At 45.3% G+C, this 16,227-nt stretch overlaps 1 protein-coding gene across 1 annotated transcript in view; it reads left to right on the forward strand.

Annotated features, from left to right (window-relative positions):
- LCMT1 (leucine carboxyl methyltransferase 1) overlaps positions 1-16,227 on the forward strand; it is a 29,758-nt gene that overhangs the window by 2,006 nt on the left and 11,525 nt on the right. Inside the window, exons 2-7 of the mRNA XM_018561367.1 lie at positions 1,459-1,550; positions 3,039-3,160; positions 4,012-4,088; positions 5,967-6,028; positions 10,274-10,376; positions 13,277-13,397. Coding sequence (XP_018416869.1) covers positions 1,459-1,550; positions 3,039-3,160; positions 4,012-4,088; positions 5,967-6,028; positions 10,274-10,376; positions 13,277-13,397 — 577 coding nt within the window. The remainder of the gene's footprint in view (positions 1-1,458; positions 1,551-3,038; positions 3,161-4,011; positions 4,089-5,966; positions 6,029-10,273; positions 10,377-13,276; positions 13,398-16,227) is intronic.

Raw genomic sequence — 16,227 nt, forward strand, 5'->3', positions numbered from 1 at the left:
AGCAAAGCTTTTGCTGCATTATGGTCCCCAAAACAAGCACTGCCCTGGTGAAGCACAAAGATGGCACCACTGCGCTACATTGTGGAAATGCATTGGCAAAACATGGGCAGTCCATTTGTGACCCCAAGCGGTCCTGGAGCTCCCTGAAGTAGCTGTTCAGATATTTGCATTAGAACCCTGCACCTCCCACACAACATTGAGCTTTGCTTTGTCAGATACAAGCGGGGTTTGTGATTATTTCCCAACTTTTATTTTCTGACTTGTACAGGCAGTCCCCGGGTTACGAACAAGATATGGACTAGGTTTGTTCTTAAAGGAGAACTATGGGGTCAGGGCTTTTCCCCATAGTTCTCCTAAGGGTAGCAGGGGGACACAAACTAGCGTCCTCCCGTCACCCAAAGCTCAGTATATACTGAGACGCCGCAGCCGGGATGGATCCCGACATTACTGTCTGGATCCGCCCAGCTGCGTGAGTGGCAACTGGCTCTGCCTATCCAGAGGCAGAGCCAGCTGTACCCGCCCCGTCCGTTCCGCCAGTCAGCGCTGGAAAATCGAAGCGGGGAGGGGGAGCCGTGAGTGACGGTCACGGCTCTCTGCAGGGACAGGATCGAGACGTGAACGACGGTATGTGTTCGCTCACTTCCCGATCTACTGAGCCGACCTGTGACAGTCTCATTGTGACAGGTCGGATAGAACTATGGGGCTGAGTGATTTACACTCGCCTCATAGTTCTCCTTTTAAGTTGAATTTGTATGTAAGTTGGATCAGGTAAAATTTTTAAGTTCAGCGAAAAAAAATATTTTCCTTTTGGATAGCATAGGGAAGGATTAAACCCCTGTAATGTTTGTTTTGCTGTGTGTGCCCCTGTTCAGAAGATTTCACTTCACTTTCTGTCCCTGAGACAATTGGATTTTCAACAATTGGCGTTGTCGTGGAAACAAGGATTGGTGATCAAGCTTCGGTGGAGACACCTTTTTCCCATGATAACTCTTACAGGAGTGAATTTCCCTTCCTAGGGGTAGATTTCCTCTCACTTCCTATTGTCTCTTGGACAGGAAGTGTGATTAAATCTTTCTAATGAGGATACTAACTGCAGTAAAACCTCACAGTGACCCGGGAAGAAGAGGTGGGAACCCCTCGTCTGCATGTCTAACAAGAGACAACTTCCTGTAATGTACGTACAGTACTACGAACCAGACACAAAAAGGCGGGCACTCCTTGTCGGCACGAGCGCGGTAGCATTACAACTACTGAAACGCTGCGCGGTACACTTTGGCTGCAGCCTGGGACCCCGTGCTGTACAGTAATAGCCTCCGTTTGTAAGTAGGGGTCGTATGTAAGTGCGATGTTTGTAACTCGGGGACTGTCTGTATATATAGAACTAGTAGAGGTGTCGGCTGAATCCATTACAGATCCATGCATCATGTGATCACTTCTCTGCATTTCTTATTTCTGCAGGTTCGCCGTGAGCGTTGGGTATTGGAAAGATCCCTACATGCAGTATTTTGTCAGGCAGGCCAAAGAACGCAAGGCGCCTGAGATCAACAGAGGTAAGTCAAAGGCAATAGAAGAAGAAGAAGCAGATTCTGTGTCGTGCACTGTATTCCCTTTCTCATGCTTTGTCTCAACTGCATCTATTTTTCCATTATCATGCACATCTAAATATAACTTCCTCCATAAAGGCGGGGGAGGGATTACTGTGAGCTTCAGTTTTTAGGGCAAAGTAAAATTAAAATGTAGGTCAGGGAAAGCAATCATTTTATACAATTCTGTGCTGGTGCAAGGTCATCCAGGCTTTGATTATTTTCGGCTTGGTGGTTCTTCCAGTTTTATCAAATGTGCCACTTTATGTTAACGCAGAACTCCGAGCAAATCAAATCTTATCCCTTGCAGTGGGGCTACCCCTGCATTTCAAGGGTTAAGTGCTCGTTTTGTCTAAGGAGCTAAAATAACAGATATATTCATCCGAACGGCTATCCTGGCTTGCACTTAGACCAGGCTCTTCAGACCCCTCTGCTCCAGCGATGGAATGTTCCTCGGCATCCTCACGTCCTGTACTGTGCATATGACGTGATGACTCACAGGACCTTAGATCGCTGAAGTAGAGGTGGCTTGCTCTTGGACCGGTCTCTTCAGCCTTGCTCCCCCTCTGCTCCAGCGATGAAATGTTCCTCAGCATCCTCACATCCTATACTCGGCATAGGATGTGATGACTCACATGACCTTAGATCTCTGGAGTAGAGGGGGAGCGAGGCTGAAGAGACCGGTGTAAGAACAAGCACCCTCTACTGCAGTGATCTAAAGTCCTGTGAGTCATCACATCCTATGCAGAGTATAGGATGTGAGGATGCTGAGGAACATTCCATCGCTAGAGTAGAGGGGGGGCAAGACTGAAGAGACCGGTCTAAGAGCAAGCCACCTCTACTTGAGCGATCTAAGGTCCTGTGAGTCATCACATCCTATGCAGAGTATTGGATGTGAGGATCATTCCAGGCTGATGGGATCCCTCTAGTAGCCAGCTAGGTTTGCGGTTTCGATGAGTTTACCTTTATTTTAGCTCCCTAGACAAAACGATCACTGAACCTTTGAAGATTGGTGGCTGTGAGAAACTTATTGGTGCTGACTGTTGTTTTACATCAGGCACATCAGGGAGCCTGCATTGGGTGTGTTTAGGAATAGCTCTCCTGCAGGGGTTTCCAGGTCACCAGATTACTGACTAATGGGACTTGGAGGAACTGTTGTGCTAGAGTTATGCCTGGATTAAAAACTAAAGGACTGAGTCTATTGGCTGTGCTCCCCATACACATCTCCAGGCTTAATCTTCAGTTTTGATTGGGCATCAAAACAGAAACTTAAACTTCATCTGTAATGAAGAGAATTCTACCATTAGTGTGGTATGAAGTAGCCCTGCAGGTTTTCCCCATTATTGTCACTAGGTGGCAGTACAGTTCCTTCCTCTAGTATTGTATGTTTGTAAATGTGAACCTGATTGAATCCGCATTGATTTTTCTTCTTTTGTCGCTTTTCCTGTTTCTTAGGGTACTATGCTCGGGTCCAAGGGGTCAGTCAGCTACTCTATGCCTTTTTGAAAAGGACTGAATGCAATTGCCAAGTCATTAACCTCGGAGCTGGGCTAGACACAACATTCTGGAGGTTAAAGGTAAGTTCTCTTATGTATCAGACAATTGAAAGTCTAGCTGAACCAAACTGAAATCCAATGCTTCCTGGAGGTCTGACATATTAAATATATATCTACAGTTGTACTCGGGGCCCATTTCTACTGTTAAAATGTGCTTAGAGAAACACAGGGCTTCCATTGCTGACCTCATTTTATAATCGTAGTTGTCTCCCTGGAATAGGCACACAGCAGCCAAGTCAAAGTGAAATCAGAACTGCTGATCTGCATACGTATTGCAGGTCAGGGACTTGCTTAAAGTGACTCTTACTTAAAAAAAAATCTGAATAAAAGAGCCCCTGGTAAAGCATGCAGGTAATACTTACCTGCCCTGGTGCCTGAGCAACTGATCTCCCAGTGCCGCTCCAGATGAGTCAATATAAATCACTCTTCTGCAAACACCAGGTTCTAGTTTGGCCCTTTCTTCTGAAACGGCATGCAAATACAAGACAAAAGAATCACTAAGCCACTGCCCTGCAGAAATTCTTTTTTATTGTATCCCAGCAAGAAAGATTGAATGCCGTTATGCATTTTGCTCTGTTCTTTATGATTGCGAGCACTGTGATACGTGCTTGTAACCCAGCTAGCCGTGATGCAATAAGGTAATTTTTCTGCACTCCAGTGTTGAAGTAACACTTTTGTTTCATATCTGCATCAAGTTTGCTTGGGTAGACTTAAAGGAGAACTATGAGGTTAAGGCTTTTCCCCATAGTTCTCCTTAGGGTAACGGGAGGACACAAACACTCTTCTGAAAACTGCTGCGGTCATAAAGACATTTTATGTAACAAATTACTTTCTATTGGAGTAATCAGCTAATTGTTTTACAATCCTTCCAGGATGAAAACCTCCTCCCTAAGAAATATTTTGAAGTGGATTTTCCTGCAATAGTTTCTCGAAAGCTTTACAACATAAAGTAAGTGGGTTGCACAGTTTACTTCTCTGTTGGGATTACAAGCAGATATATATATATATGTGTGTGTGTGTATATGTATATATATAATAATGTACACACACATATACACACGATATTGCCAAAAGTATTGGGACGCCGGCCTTTACACGCACATAAACTTTAATGGCATCCCAGTCTTAGTCCGTATGGTTCGATATTGAGTTGGCTCCGCCCTTTGCAACTCTTCTGGGAAGGCGCCCACAAGGTTTAGGAGTGTGTCTATGGGAATGTTTGACCATTCTTTCAGAAGCGCATTTGTGAGGTCAGGTACGGATGTTGGACGAGAAGGCCGGGCTCACAGTCTCCGCTCGAATTCATCCCAAAGGTGTTCTATCGGGTTGAGGTCAGGACTCTGTGCAGGCCAGTCAAGTTCCTCCACCCCAAACTCGCTCATCCATGTCTTTATGGACCTTGCTTTGTACACTGGTGCGCAGTCATGTTGGAACAGGAAGGGGCCATCCCCAAACTGTTCCCACAAAGTTGGGAGCATGAAATTGTCCAAAATGTCTTGGTATGCTGATGCCTTAAGAATTCCCCACACCATAATCCCCCCTCCACCAAACTTTACACTTGGCACAATGCAGTCAGGCAAGTACCGTTCTCCTGGCAACCGCCAAACCCAGACACGTCCATCGGATTGCCAGACTGAGAAGCGTGATTCGTCACTCCAGAGAACACGTCTCCACTTCTCTAGAGTTCACGGCATCCGACGCTTTGCATTGCACTTGGTGATGTAAGGCTTGGATGCAGCTGCTCGGCCATGGAAACCCATTCTATGAAGCTCTCTACGCACTGTTGGTGTGCCAATCTGAAGGCCACACGAAGTTTGGAGGTCTGTTGCTATGGACTCTGCAGACAATTGGCGACTTCTGCGCACTGTGTGCTTCAGCATGCGCTGACCCCGCTCTGTCATTTTACGTGGCCTACCACTTCATGGCTGAGATGCTGTTGTTCCCAGTTGCTTCCACTTTGTTATAATACCACTAACAGTTGACCCTGAAATATTTAGTAGCAAGGAAATTTCACGGAACACCTAAATTCAATTATTTGGAGAGATGTCCCAATACTTTTGGCAATAGTGTGTGTGTGTCACAGTCACCTGACTTAAAACCCCATAGAAAATCTCTGGTGGGATTTAAAGGTGGAGGTTGCAGCACACAAACCCAAGAATTTTACTGAATTGCAGGCCTTTGCTCATGATGAATGGGCTAAGATTCCTCAGGAACACTCCCAGAAGTCGGTGTCTGGCTATGCATTTCGTTTGCAGATGGTCATGCCAGCATAATGGTGCGCTACAAAGTACTAAAGATATTTGCCACGAATGGGGTTGAATAATTTTGAGACTGCAGAAGTCATTGTGATTTGTTAATTGCAAGCAGCTGAAGGTCTGTAAATATTGCCAATAAACCTGATTTGCAAAAAGTCCCGTCCTGACCGTAGTGTTGCTGTGATGTACTGATCTGCCCTCTGAGCAAGACGAACGCAACTTTAAGATACCCCTGTCTGACTCTTAATCTTAGCCTAGACCTATACTTGAGTATCCCCATTATCAATGATATATGATAATACTAGTAATCCATGAAGGCTTTTCACCTATGTACCACAAAGCAATACATATTTATTACTTGACTATAGAGATATCCGCAGATTGCCAGAGGTCTAACTTGAAACCCAAGTGGATTTTTTGTTGGCTTGAAAGATTTACACCCATTCCATGCAAATGCAGCTTCAAGAGACCCATGCCTTGCATTTTTTTTCTGCTAACAAAAATTGTCCAATCAGGGCCGAACGAACTTGAACATTTCGGATTGCTTTTAAATTTCTGCCTTGTTTTAACAGGTCCAAACCTCCTCTTTCCAAGCCAATAATGGAAACCCACAATGGAGACTCCCTGCTAATAGGTTGGTATTTCCTTGGATGCACATTTGCTTCTGCAGCTTGTATTTCGTATTAATGACAGTGGGTCTGTATGAAAGCCACAAAACTAACATTTTCAAAGATAAGTCAGCAATGGAAGCCCCCATGCTGTTTATGGGACACGTGTGTCTTTAATAAAAAACTAATCTAACCTCCCCTAGCCTTCCTGACCTAATCTACACTGAAAATCTCCACATCAGCTGCTTATTTACCTCATTAGCACTAGAGATCCTTGTGCTGGTCATTCACAGTATGAATTTTGTCTGATTCCTGCTGAATCAGCCAAAATGCAAACCATGGGTAGGCCTGCTGGCACCAACCAGCTCCACAAAATGTGATTTAACATTCGACTTAGCTAGGTGGAAAATTTATCAGTCCTATCAGATACAGTCATGGTTCGGGTATAAATACAGACGAGGGTGCCGTGGCTCCTGAGCACAATAGCCGGAAGGGGGGAATTTCTTAATCTATGCCGTTTAGCGTGGATAGGCCATTGATTGATTTTTCTCTCAGCTGTCACTTTCACAGCTGTCGCTTTTCTGCTTTCATGGTTGGTCAGCATTCCGCAACGCTTTATAGCCAGGATTATTTTTACTGCTTGTAAACCGTAAGCTTTGCCATTTAGTTATCTCCTTGAATTGGCCCATTGTAAAAGGCTTGTATCAAGGCGAAAGGTGTCAATTCCTCCAGCGACTATGCACTTTGCTCAGCTCTCTCCCTGTTCTACCCTATGATTGTAAGTCCAAAAAGCCACATTGTCATTAGTGTAGTGCGTGCCGCTGTTTATGTTGTCTATATGTGTGGGAATATACCTTTCCTGGGCTCAGAAATATATTGCACCAATATTAGTATACTGCAAGGTAATCACACACAGAACTTGTTTATAGGTGCTAAGTAAGCAGCGCAGTAAAGAACAGTAAAATGTAACTGCACCCAATACTCATGTAGCAGTTTTTGGACTCTGAGATTTTTTTCTTTATAATTCTTTATTTTGTAAAGCACGAGCATCCATACAAGGATATAACACATAGTCAGCATAACAATATAAATCAAGACTCTCATTGTGAAGTGCAAGTAGCAGGCTTGATCACCTTAGCATGAATCTCGTAACTTTTCCTTTTCCATTTAAGCAACATTGATAACAATATCCGTAGTATGCAAAGGGTCTCGGACCATAACATAGACAGGTGTCATGTGCATCTCTCTCCCTGTGTCGCCCTAAAGGTGGCCATACACTGTACAACCATCGCAAGACCTTAGTCTTGCGATGGTTGTAAAGTGATTAAAAAAAACATACGATCTGCCCATCTTGGACAGGCAGATCGTACTCTCGATCATCGCAAGCCCGCCCCCCTGAGGGGGGCCCCCCAATGGGATATCTGTCTCTAAGCGCTCAGGACCCCTGAGGGTCGGTCGGCTGTCGGTCGGTCCTGGTCAACGTGCCTCCGTTATTCCGGGGAGAAGAAGAACTCCGTCCAAGGAGACCATACCTTACAAAAAGTGTTATGGATTTTTGAAGAAAGTATCCTTGCAGTGGTTATAACGAAACCCATAAACAAAAATTCCATATTATGCAGCTTACCGGGCCTTAGATGTGGGGACACTTACTGTGTGGCCCTTGGGGCCCCTGCAGACAGTAGACTGTGTTTTTATTATCTAAGTTTACCTAAGTGATTACTCGAGCCAGCAAAGGAAAAATATTTTTTAGACTGGATTCCAGTAGATAAATGTTTTTGTTTTCTTTCTCTCACGCTAGCTTATTCACACAATGTGAGAGCATTGATTTGCAGAGGGACTGTGATATCGGTGGTCTCTAGTGGTCTCTTGTAAGGTGTCTACAGTTCATGGCAGTCTTCTGAAGTATGAATCCAGTCTCCAACAACTTCTATAACATGTTGGGTCATACGTGGTCACTGATCGCCTCCTGTTGCATGTAATATTATTATTACTATACCGGATTTATATAGCGCCAACAGTTTGCGCAGCGCTTTACAATAGAAGGAAGACATTACAATCACAATACAATTCAAGACAAGATGGTAAGGAGGGCCCTGCCCCTGGGGCTTACAATCTAAAAGGGAGGGAGAAGTGATACATGAGGAGGTAACTGTGTGGGGATGAATTGTTTGAGAACGTGATGGTTCAGTGGTTAGGTTGAGGTGGGATAGGCTTCCCTGAAGAGATGAGTCTTAAGGGATTGCCTAAAGGCAGTCAAGGTGGGAGATAGACGGACAGGTTGGGGTAAAGAGTTGCAGAGGATGGGAGAGACTCTAGAGAAATCCAATATATGTAGTCTCTGTCCATGTCTTGTAACATTCCCGTAGGCTTTGACCATCTCCTGTATCATGTCTGCAGTCTCTGACCATGTCTTGTAACATTCTCGTATCATGTCTGTAGTCTCTGTCCATGTCTTGTAACATTCCCGTAGGTTTTGACCATCTCCTGTATCATGTCTGCAGTCTCTATCCATGTCTTGTAACATTCTCGTATCATGTCTGTAGTCTCTGTCCATGTCTTGTAACATTCCCATAGGATTGACCATCTCCTGTATCATGCCTGTAGTCTCTGTCCATGTCTTGTAACATTCCCATAGGATTGACCATCTCCTGTATCATGTCTGCAGTCTCTGTCCATGTCTTGTAACATTCCCATAGGATTGACCATCTCCTGTATCATGCCTGTAGTCTCTGTCCATGTCTTGTAACATTCCTGTAGGCTTTGACCAGCTCCTGTATCATGTCTGCCGTCTCTGTCCATGTCTTGTAATATTCCCGTAGTCTTTGACCAGCTCCTGTACCATGTCTGCAGTCTCTGTCCATGTCTTGTAACATTCCCGTAGGATTGACCATCTCCTGTATCATGTCTGCAGTCTCTGTCCATGTCTTGTAACATTCCCGTAGTCTTTGACCATCTCCTGTATCATGCCTGTAGTCTCTGTCCATGTCTTGTAACATTCCCGTAGGCTTTGACCATCTCCTGTATCATGTCTGCAGTCTCGGACCATGTCTTGTAACATTTCTGTATCATGTCTGTAGTCTCTGTCCATGTCTTGTTGCATTCCTGTAGGCTTTGACCATCTCCTGTATTATGTCTGCAGTCTCTGATCATGTCTCGTAACATTCCTGTAGGCTTTGACCATCTCCAGTATTATGTCTGCAGGCTCTGACCCTGTGTTGTAACATTCCCGTAGGCTTTGACCATCTTGTGTAGCATGTCTGCAGTCTCTAAACATGTGTTGTAACATTCCCATAGGTTTTGACCATCTCCCATATCATGTCTGCAGTCTCTGACCATGTCTTGTAACATTCCTGTAGTCTTTGTTCATCTACTGCAGTGGTTCTCACCCTTTCTAGGGCCGGGACCCCTTGGTAACATTTGCCAAATTGTGGTGACCCCCAACGGTAAAATGTAGGGTTGACGCGGCTGCCGCCGCGACATCTGGCGGTGTGGCGGGAGAACTGACACTGCTGCGCTAGGAGAGAGCTGAGGAGGACTCTCACCTAGCACAGCAGAAATCACACAGCGACCAGCAGGTTGAGAACCACTGTTGTAACAGCTAAAATGGCACACCATATAACACAAGCCGAGGGTGTCAGCTTTTATTATTAATAATAATGATGATAATCTAATAGCTATCTAATAGTGGGAGACTTCCGGCGACCCCTGGCAAATTGTCATTCGACCCCCAAAGAGGTCCCGACCCACAGGTTGAGAACCGCTGATCTACTGTATCATGTCTGCAGTCTCTCTCAGAGCGAGAGTGCAGTGGGGAGAAGAGGAGACCCTGGAGCCAGCGTGTGATATGATCATGGATTTAGATAAGGAAAAATGGACATTAAGATTAGGATTTTAGCATAGCAGTTAGTTGGGGGTGCTGGGTTGGTGTACATGATGCCCGGAGGACGTCTTAAAACTCTTATTAAAGAGTGCAAGTTTGATTGGTTAACATAGACAAGACAGACAAATCCTATTTACACAGTTTGATAAAGATCGGTACTTTCCTATTGCCACCACAGAAAAACCTGTGCTTTCCAATGCTTGCTGTGTAATTGAATCACCTTGGACAGGCTTGTGTGTATCCTCTTCCATAGTCCTGTTATCAGAGGCAGTAAAACCTCCTGTGGGTCATAGATTTCCGATCTCCGCCAGGTCCATAAGAGATTAATGCCAGTCTGCGCCATCCTTCAGACACTTGTATACTTACCCCTGTTTGACTTTTATTTCCATAGATGCTTACAGCCTACACTCCTCACGATACTCCATCATTGGGGGAGATCTGAGAAACCTGAAGGACATGGAGGAGAAGCTAAAGAAAGCTGGCATGGACCCACAGTAAGGTGTCTATTTAAACTGGAAGTCCAGAATTTAACACACACCATTTACCTTAATATTACCCTAAAGCAGACCTGTGCTTTGTCTATGAAGGTCAAAGCAACAGGTTCCCCTAAATGCCCCACTTTACATATGTCGCAGCTTACAAGTTCTTGGATGCGGTGCCTGCATTTCTTTTCCTTTTTTAAGGCTAAGACAATTTTCTGCCTAATACCTGATATCCAGTGTCCTTGTAATTTGCTGTGGACTGAATTGAAATCTTAAACAATGTTATCAGCTTTCTCAGCTATCCTTTGTGAACTACAAAGCAAAACTCCTCTATGTATTGGAGAGGGTGAGGTGTTTGTAGCCCAGTCGGGCAGCACAGGACAGGAAGCATGTTACTGGCAGGATCTCTAGGTGATAACTAGTGATGAGGCTGGGATTTGTGTGGGCTCTGTTCACCCAAGCCTGCTCAAAACTCTGACCGCCACTGGACCCAATCTCCCTTTGTGACCTTTTAATTTCGGGACAGGGAATGCACCTCCCCACAACTGATTGGGTCAGGAGGAGGGGGCGACGGTTAAGAGTTTTGAGTGGGCCTGGGCGAATGGAGTTCACACCAAGCCCAGCCTCATCACTAGTGATAACAAAAAGGGAAAAAAGCCTGCAAAAAGAAAACTAATGCAGCTGCACTATATAACATTTTTTCTTTTGGTTTAGATACACTTTAAGTACAAAATTCCCTTGAAGCTAACTTAACAGTCTTGCTGAGTGTTATAAAAGGAGAAAATGTTGCTGATGGACTTTGCCTTTAATGGGAGTTTGATATAGTGTTGTATATTAACCTGTTACCATAAAAAAAATTATCATGAGCTGATGGTATCTGTAGTAACATGCACAGGCTTGTATTCTTTTTATGTGATAAGAACAAATAAAATAAAACCTTTTTAACTGTTGTAATTACAGATTTCTATCCATGTCTCATATTCCAATGTTATGGTTGAGAGTGGTGCTGGATCTAAAGGCAGTTTGGATTATTTTAATTAGGGAAGCTCTGATACCATTTTTATGCGCTGTCGAGTACCAATGATTTTTTTCGGTACTCACCGATACCGGAAGTCCCATTAAGGAAGCCAGGCGACGTGTAATGACTCACCGCTTGGCTTCCTGATTAGCCGGGAAGCCTTCTCCATGCTATCTCGTCACCAGGTGATGAAGCATGGACCCGGCTTTCTGGCCAATCAGGAAGCTGGGGGTGGGTAATGACTCACTGCCTGGCTTACTGATTGGTCAGCTTCCTGACCAATCAGGAGGCTGGGCGGCGAGTCATTACACGCCACCTGTCTTCCTGATTGGCCAGGAAGCCAGCTCCATGCTTGCTCGTCACCAGGTGACGAGGGAGCATGGAGACGGCTTCCCGGCCAAGTCATTACCTGCCCCCCTGGCTTCCTGATTGGCCGGGAAGCCAGCTCTATGCTCCCTGGTGATGAGGGAGCATGAAGCCGGCTTACCAGCCAATCAGGAAGCAGGGCAGCATGTAATGACTCACTGCCTGGCTTCCTGATACTGGAAGTTCCGGTATCGGGAGCATTTGGGCGAGTACAAGTACTTTCCCAAATACCCGGTATCGGCACCGATACTAGTATCGGTATCGGTGCATTCCTAATTTTAATGGTGTGGAGATCAGGGGTTATTGAGGTGACCAGAAGGCTTAAAAACTGTTCCTGGACCACATTTACCCTTTACACCTAAGGCCCCCATTCACACTGAGCGATTTATCGCGCGATTATTGCAGCGATATCGCTCATATTTCGCTCTATGTAGCTTCTCCAATCCATTTCAATGGAGCTCTTCACATCTCGCCGCTCAATATCGCTTGTAGCTCGTCGCTGGTAGCTTGTTGCTCCTACATGACCCTTTTTTTCTGCGGATTTCGAGCGATTTTGCTCCCGATTGCATACAGCCCAATAGGAAAAAGTCGCGAGACACGTTGCGCAATATCGCACATATAAAATCGCGCGGAAAATCGCGCAATTTTCATGTCGCTCAGTGTGAATGGGACCTAAGTCATAAAGCAAAAACAGCAGGATGAGGAGCCTTAGATTTAAAAAAATGACATTTATTGACAGTAGAGAACCCGCAGAGGAGACGGTTATTTTCAGTTGTGTCCAATGAGATTGTAAAATAACAGTCACGTGACTTAAATAAAGATCCTTATCCTTGTGTTACAAGCTTTGTGAATTGACCGTATTGAGGGACTTTGTGTGAAACAAGACAAGATGTATTTATTAAAAGTTGGTAGCCGACACATTCGGGGGGATTTTATGATCCCCCTTCTTCAGATCTTGCTGCTGCACCACAAATTCTCTTCTTAGAGACCAGCCAGATATAGATTCTGTAGCAGCTGCTTTGTGCGATCACAAGCTCTGAAGAAGGGAGCTTCGAGAACAATTCTGAGCAAAATTATTCTTAACCCTTGTAGTGGGGCTTCCCTCCCCTGCACTGCAAGGGTTAAGTGCTCGTTTTAGTCTAGGGATGAAAATAAAAAAGTTTTATACTCACCTGAACCTCGCAGCCGGCTGGCTCCTAGACCAGTCTCTGGAGCCTGTGTTCTCCTCCACTCCAGCGATGGAATGTCCTTCAGAGTCCTCACATCCTATACACTATAGGTCGTGATGACTCGCAGGACCTTAGGCCACTGCAGCTGAGGGGGAGACAGTCTCCAGGGACTTGCTCTGAGGATAAGGTATACCTTATTTTCATCCCTAGACTAAATGAGCACTTAACCCTTGCAGTGCTGGGGAGGGTAGCCCCACTACAAGGGTGACGAATCATTTTTTCCAGAGTTCTCCTTTTAAGATTTTGTCCAGGTTGTGACTTGTATGAAATCTTCTCTAAGTTTCTGTCTTTATTACCAGGCTGCCAACGTTGTTCGTGGCAGAGTGTGTGCTGATTTACATGACCCCCGAAAAGTCCGCCAACCTCCTGAGGTGGGCAGCAGAGACCTTCCCCACCGCCATGTTTGTAAGCTACGAACAGGTAAAGAATCGTATGATATTGCCCTCCGCTTTGTAACCTGTCACGTGATCATGAACATTGTTGTACAATTGTCATTTAGAATGTAAATTTGTATACAAGATTGGTTGAACCACCAAAGAAAATTAGGACACCACACCTCTAAATAATTGAATACCAACAAAAGAAGTGTCATGGGGCCTTTAAGGTGTCACATCCGGATATACAGGTTACAATCACATACAAAACATTCCTAATCAATTATTGAAAAACAAATTATTTATTTATAAAAAAAATTACATGATTGTTTGAAGTATTCATAAAACTAGGGATGCACCGATACCGGTATTTCGCTACCCAGTGACGAGAAAGCATGGAGACGGTTTGCTGGCCATTCATGGAAGCCGTTTGGCCAGGAAGCCGGCTCCATGCTCCCTCGTCATGAGGTGGCGAGGGAGCATGAAGCCCGCTTCCCGGCCAACCAAAAAGCCGGGCACTGTGTAATTACACGGCGCCCAGCTTCCTGATTGTCCAGGAAGCCGGCCCCATGCTCTCTCGACACAAGTGAAGAGGGAGCATGGAGCCGGCTTCCCGGCCAATCAGCAAGCCGGCTTCCCGATGCAGGAAGTATCGGGCTAGGCATCGAAGCATTTGGGCGAGTACGTGTACTCGGCACCGATAGCGTTACTAGTATCGGTATCGGTGCATACCTACATAAAACCAATGTAAAAAACATATCCCCAGAAAGCAGATTCTTATCCCTCGACACAGCGCCCCCCAGGATCACACATGCGCATCATATACAGTCTTATCTATTTTATAAGTTGCTTAACTTTAAGAGCGGCGTGGTATGGCGCAGCGTGTGATCATCTCGGAGAGAGTGGAGGAAGTGTGTACACTAAAGTGGACATTAAGGCTGGGTTCACACCTAGGCATACCGAATATGCGCGTTTGCAGCGCGTTTTTACCACGATTTTTACAAACGTTTCCGAGGGCTATCCGGCTGTATCCTAATGGATACGCGCAGCAAATACGCCCTAAAGAAGCTCCTGTACTTCTTTGGGCGTAGGGCGTTTTGCAGCGCATTCCTACGCGCTGTAAAACGCCCAGGTGGGAACCATGCCCATAGGCAATAATTGGTTTTCACATGTTGAGCGTTTTTATAGCGCGTAGGAACGCGCTGTAAAACGCCCAGGTGTGAACCAGGCCTTAGGGTTGTTCGATTCCTCCATTTCCACTGTCCCTGCCTATTCTTCTCCTCTCTCCGCCTCCTTGGGATTGTGGGAGTTGCTACCCGGATCAGTGGATTGACTCATTGCCACTTGCCAGAAAAATGATCTTTGCTACAGGCGACCTCCCATACTTCCTGAAGAAGCTCGTGGGGAAACGCGTTGAAGGCTGGACTCACTGCACACTCAAGCATGAATTTAAGAGAAAACAACAAACAAAAATGCGATATACATATTGTTAAAAATTAAGCACCTTAGGAAATAGATAAGACTGTATATGATGCGCATGTGTGATCCTGGGGGGCGCTATGTCTTGGGATATGAATCTGCTTTCTGGGATATGTTTTTACATTGGTTTTTATGTATACTTGAAACAATCATGTCATTTTTTAAATAAATAAATAATTTTGTTTTTCAATAAATGATTAGGAATGTTTTGTATGTGATTATAACCCGTATATCCAGATGCGACACCTTTTAAAAGCCCCATGACACTTCTTTTGTTGGTATTCAATGTAGAATGTAAAGTCAGCCATAAACATGAGATAGATCCAGCCAGATTGGATAACCATTTCATGTCTATGGCAGCAGCAACCCCCTCATCGTCGCCTGTACCCCCAGCCAACCGCTGTTGGGGTGTAGAAGATCAATTGTACACTTTATTTATATAGCGCCAACCATTGACTGAGCGCCTTACATAGTCACATTCACATCAGTCCCTGTCCTCAAGGAGCTTACAATCTAAGGTCCCCATCCTTACATACATACATACATACATACTGTATTTGCCGCCGTATAAAGTGACTGGGCGTATAAGACGACCCCCTAATTTTTCTGTTAAAACATAGGTTTTGGGCTATACTGGTCGTATAAGACGAGTATAGCCCAAAATAATGTTTAAATACACCCACTAACCTCCATGGCGGTATTCCCGAGTGTGGCTCGGGGTTAATTTTTTAGTACCATAAGCGGTAACCCCGAGCCACACTTGGGTTTACAGTCTCTTACCTTGCCCACGATCCCCGCTGTGTCCTCGGGGTTCCGTCCCTTGCGAGCGTCTGCGTCGCAGGGGGGCGGAACCGGCGGGAATTTTAAAAGGAAAAAATAGAGCAAAAAATAATAATAATCAGACCGCCAGGGAGGCTAATCTGTCAGCCCGCAGGATGTGCAGTAATACTGTATGTACGGTAGCTTCGGCTACATACAGTATACCGCGCTGAGCCAATCACGGCAGGCTTTGTCGTCATTAATAAAATACATCGCTCGCCGTGATTGGCTGAGCGCGGAATACCGTATGTAGCCGAAGCTACTGTACATACAGTATTACCGCACATCCAGCGGTATACGCGCCGTATAAGAGGACCCCCGATTTTCGGGGGATGTTTTTAAGTCCAAAAACTCGTCTTATACGCCGGCAAATACGGTACATACAGGGCTGATTTTAGACTGGAGCCAATTGACCTTCCAGCATGTCTTTGGAGTGTGGGAGGAAACCACAGTACCCGAAGGAACCCTATGCAAGCACAGGGAGAATATGCTAACTCCACACAGATAGTGTCCTGACCAGGATTTGAACTGGGGACCCCCAGTGCTGCAAGGCAGAAGTGCTAACCACTACGCCAAAC

The sequence above is a fragment of the Nanorana parkeri genome, unplaced genomic scaffold, assembly GCF_000935625.1.
Source record: "Nanorana parkeri isolate BGI_ZX_2015 unplaced genomic scaffold, ASM93562v1 scaffold19, whole genome shotgun sequence".
NCBI classification, from domain to species: Eukaryota; Metazoa; Chordata; class Amphibia; order Anura; family Dicroglossidae; genus Nanorana; species Nanorana parkeri.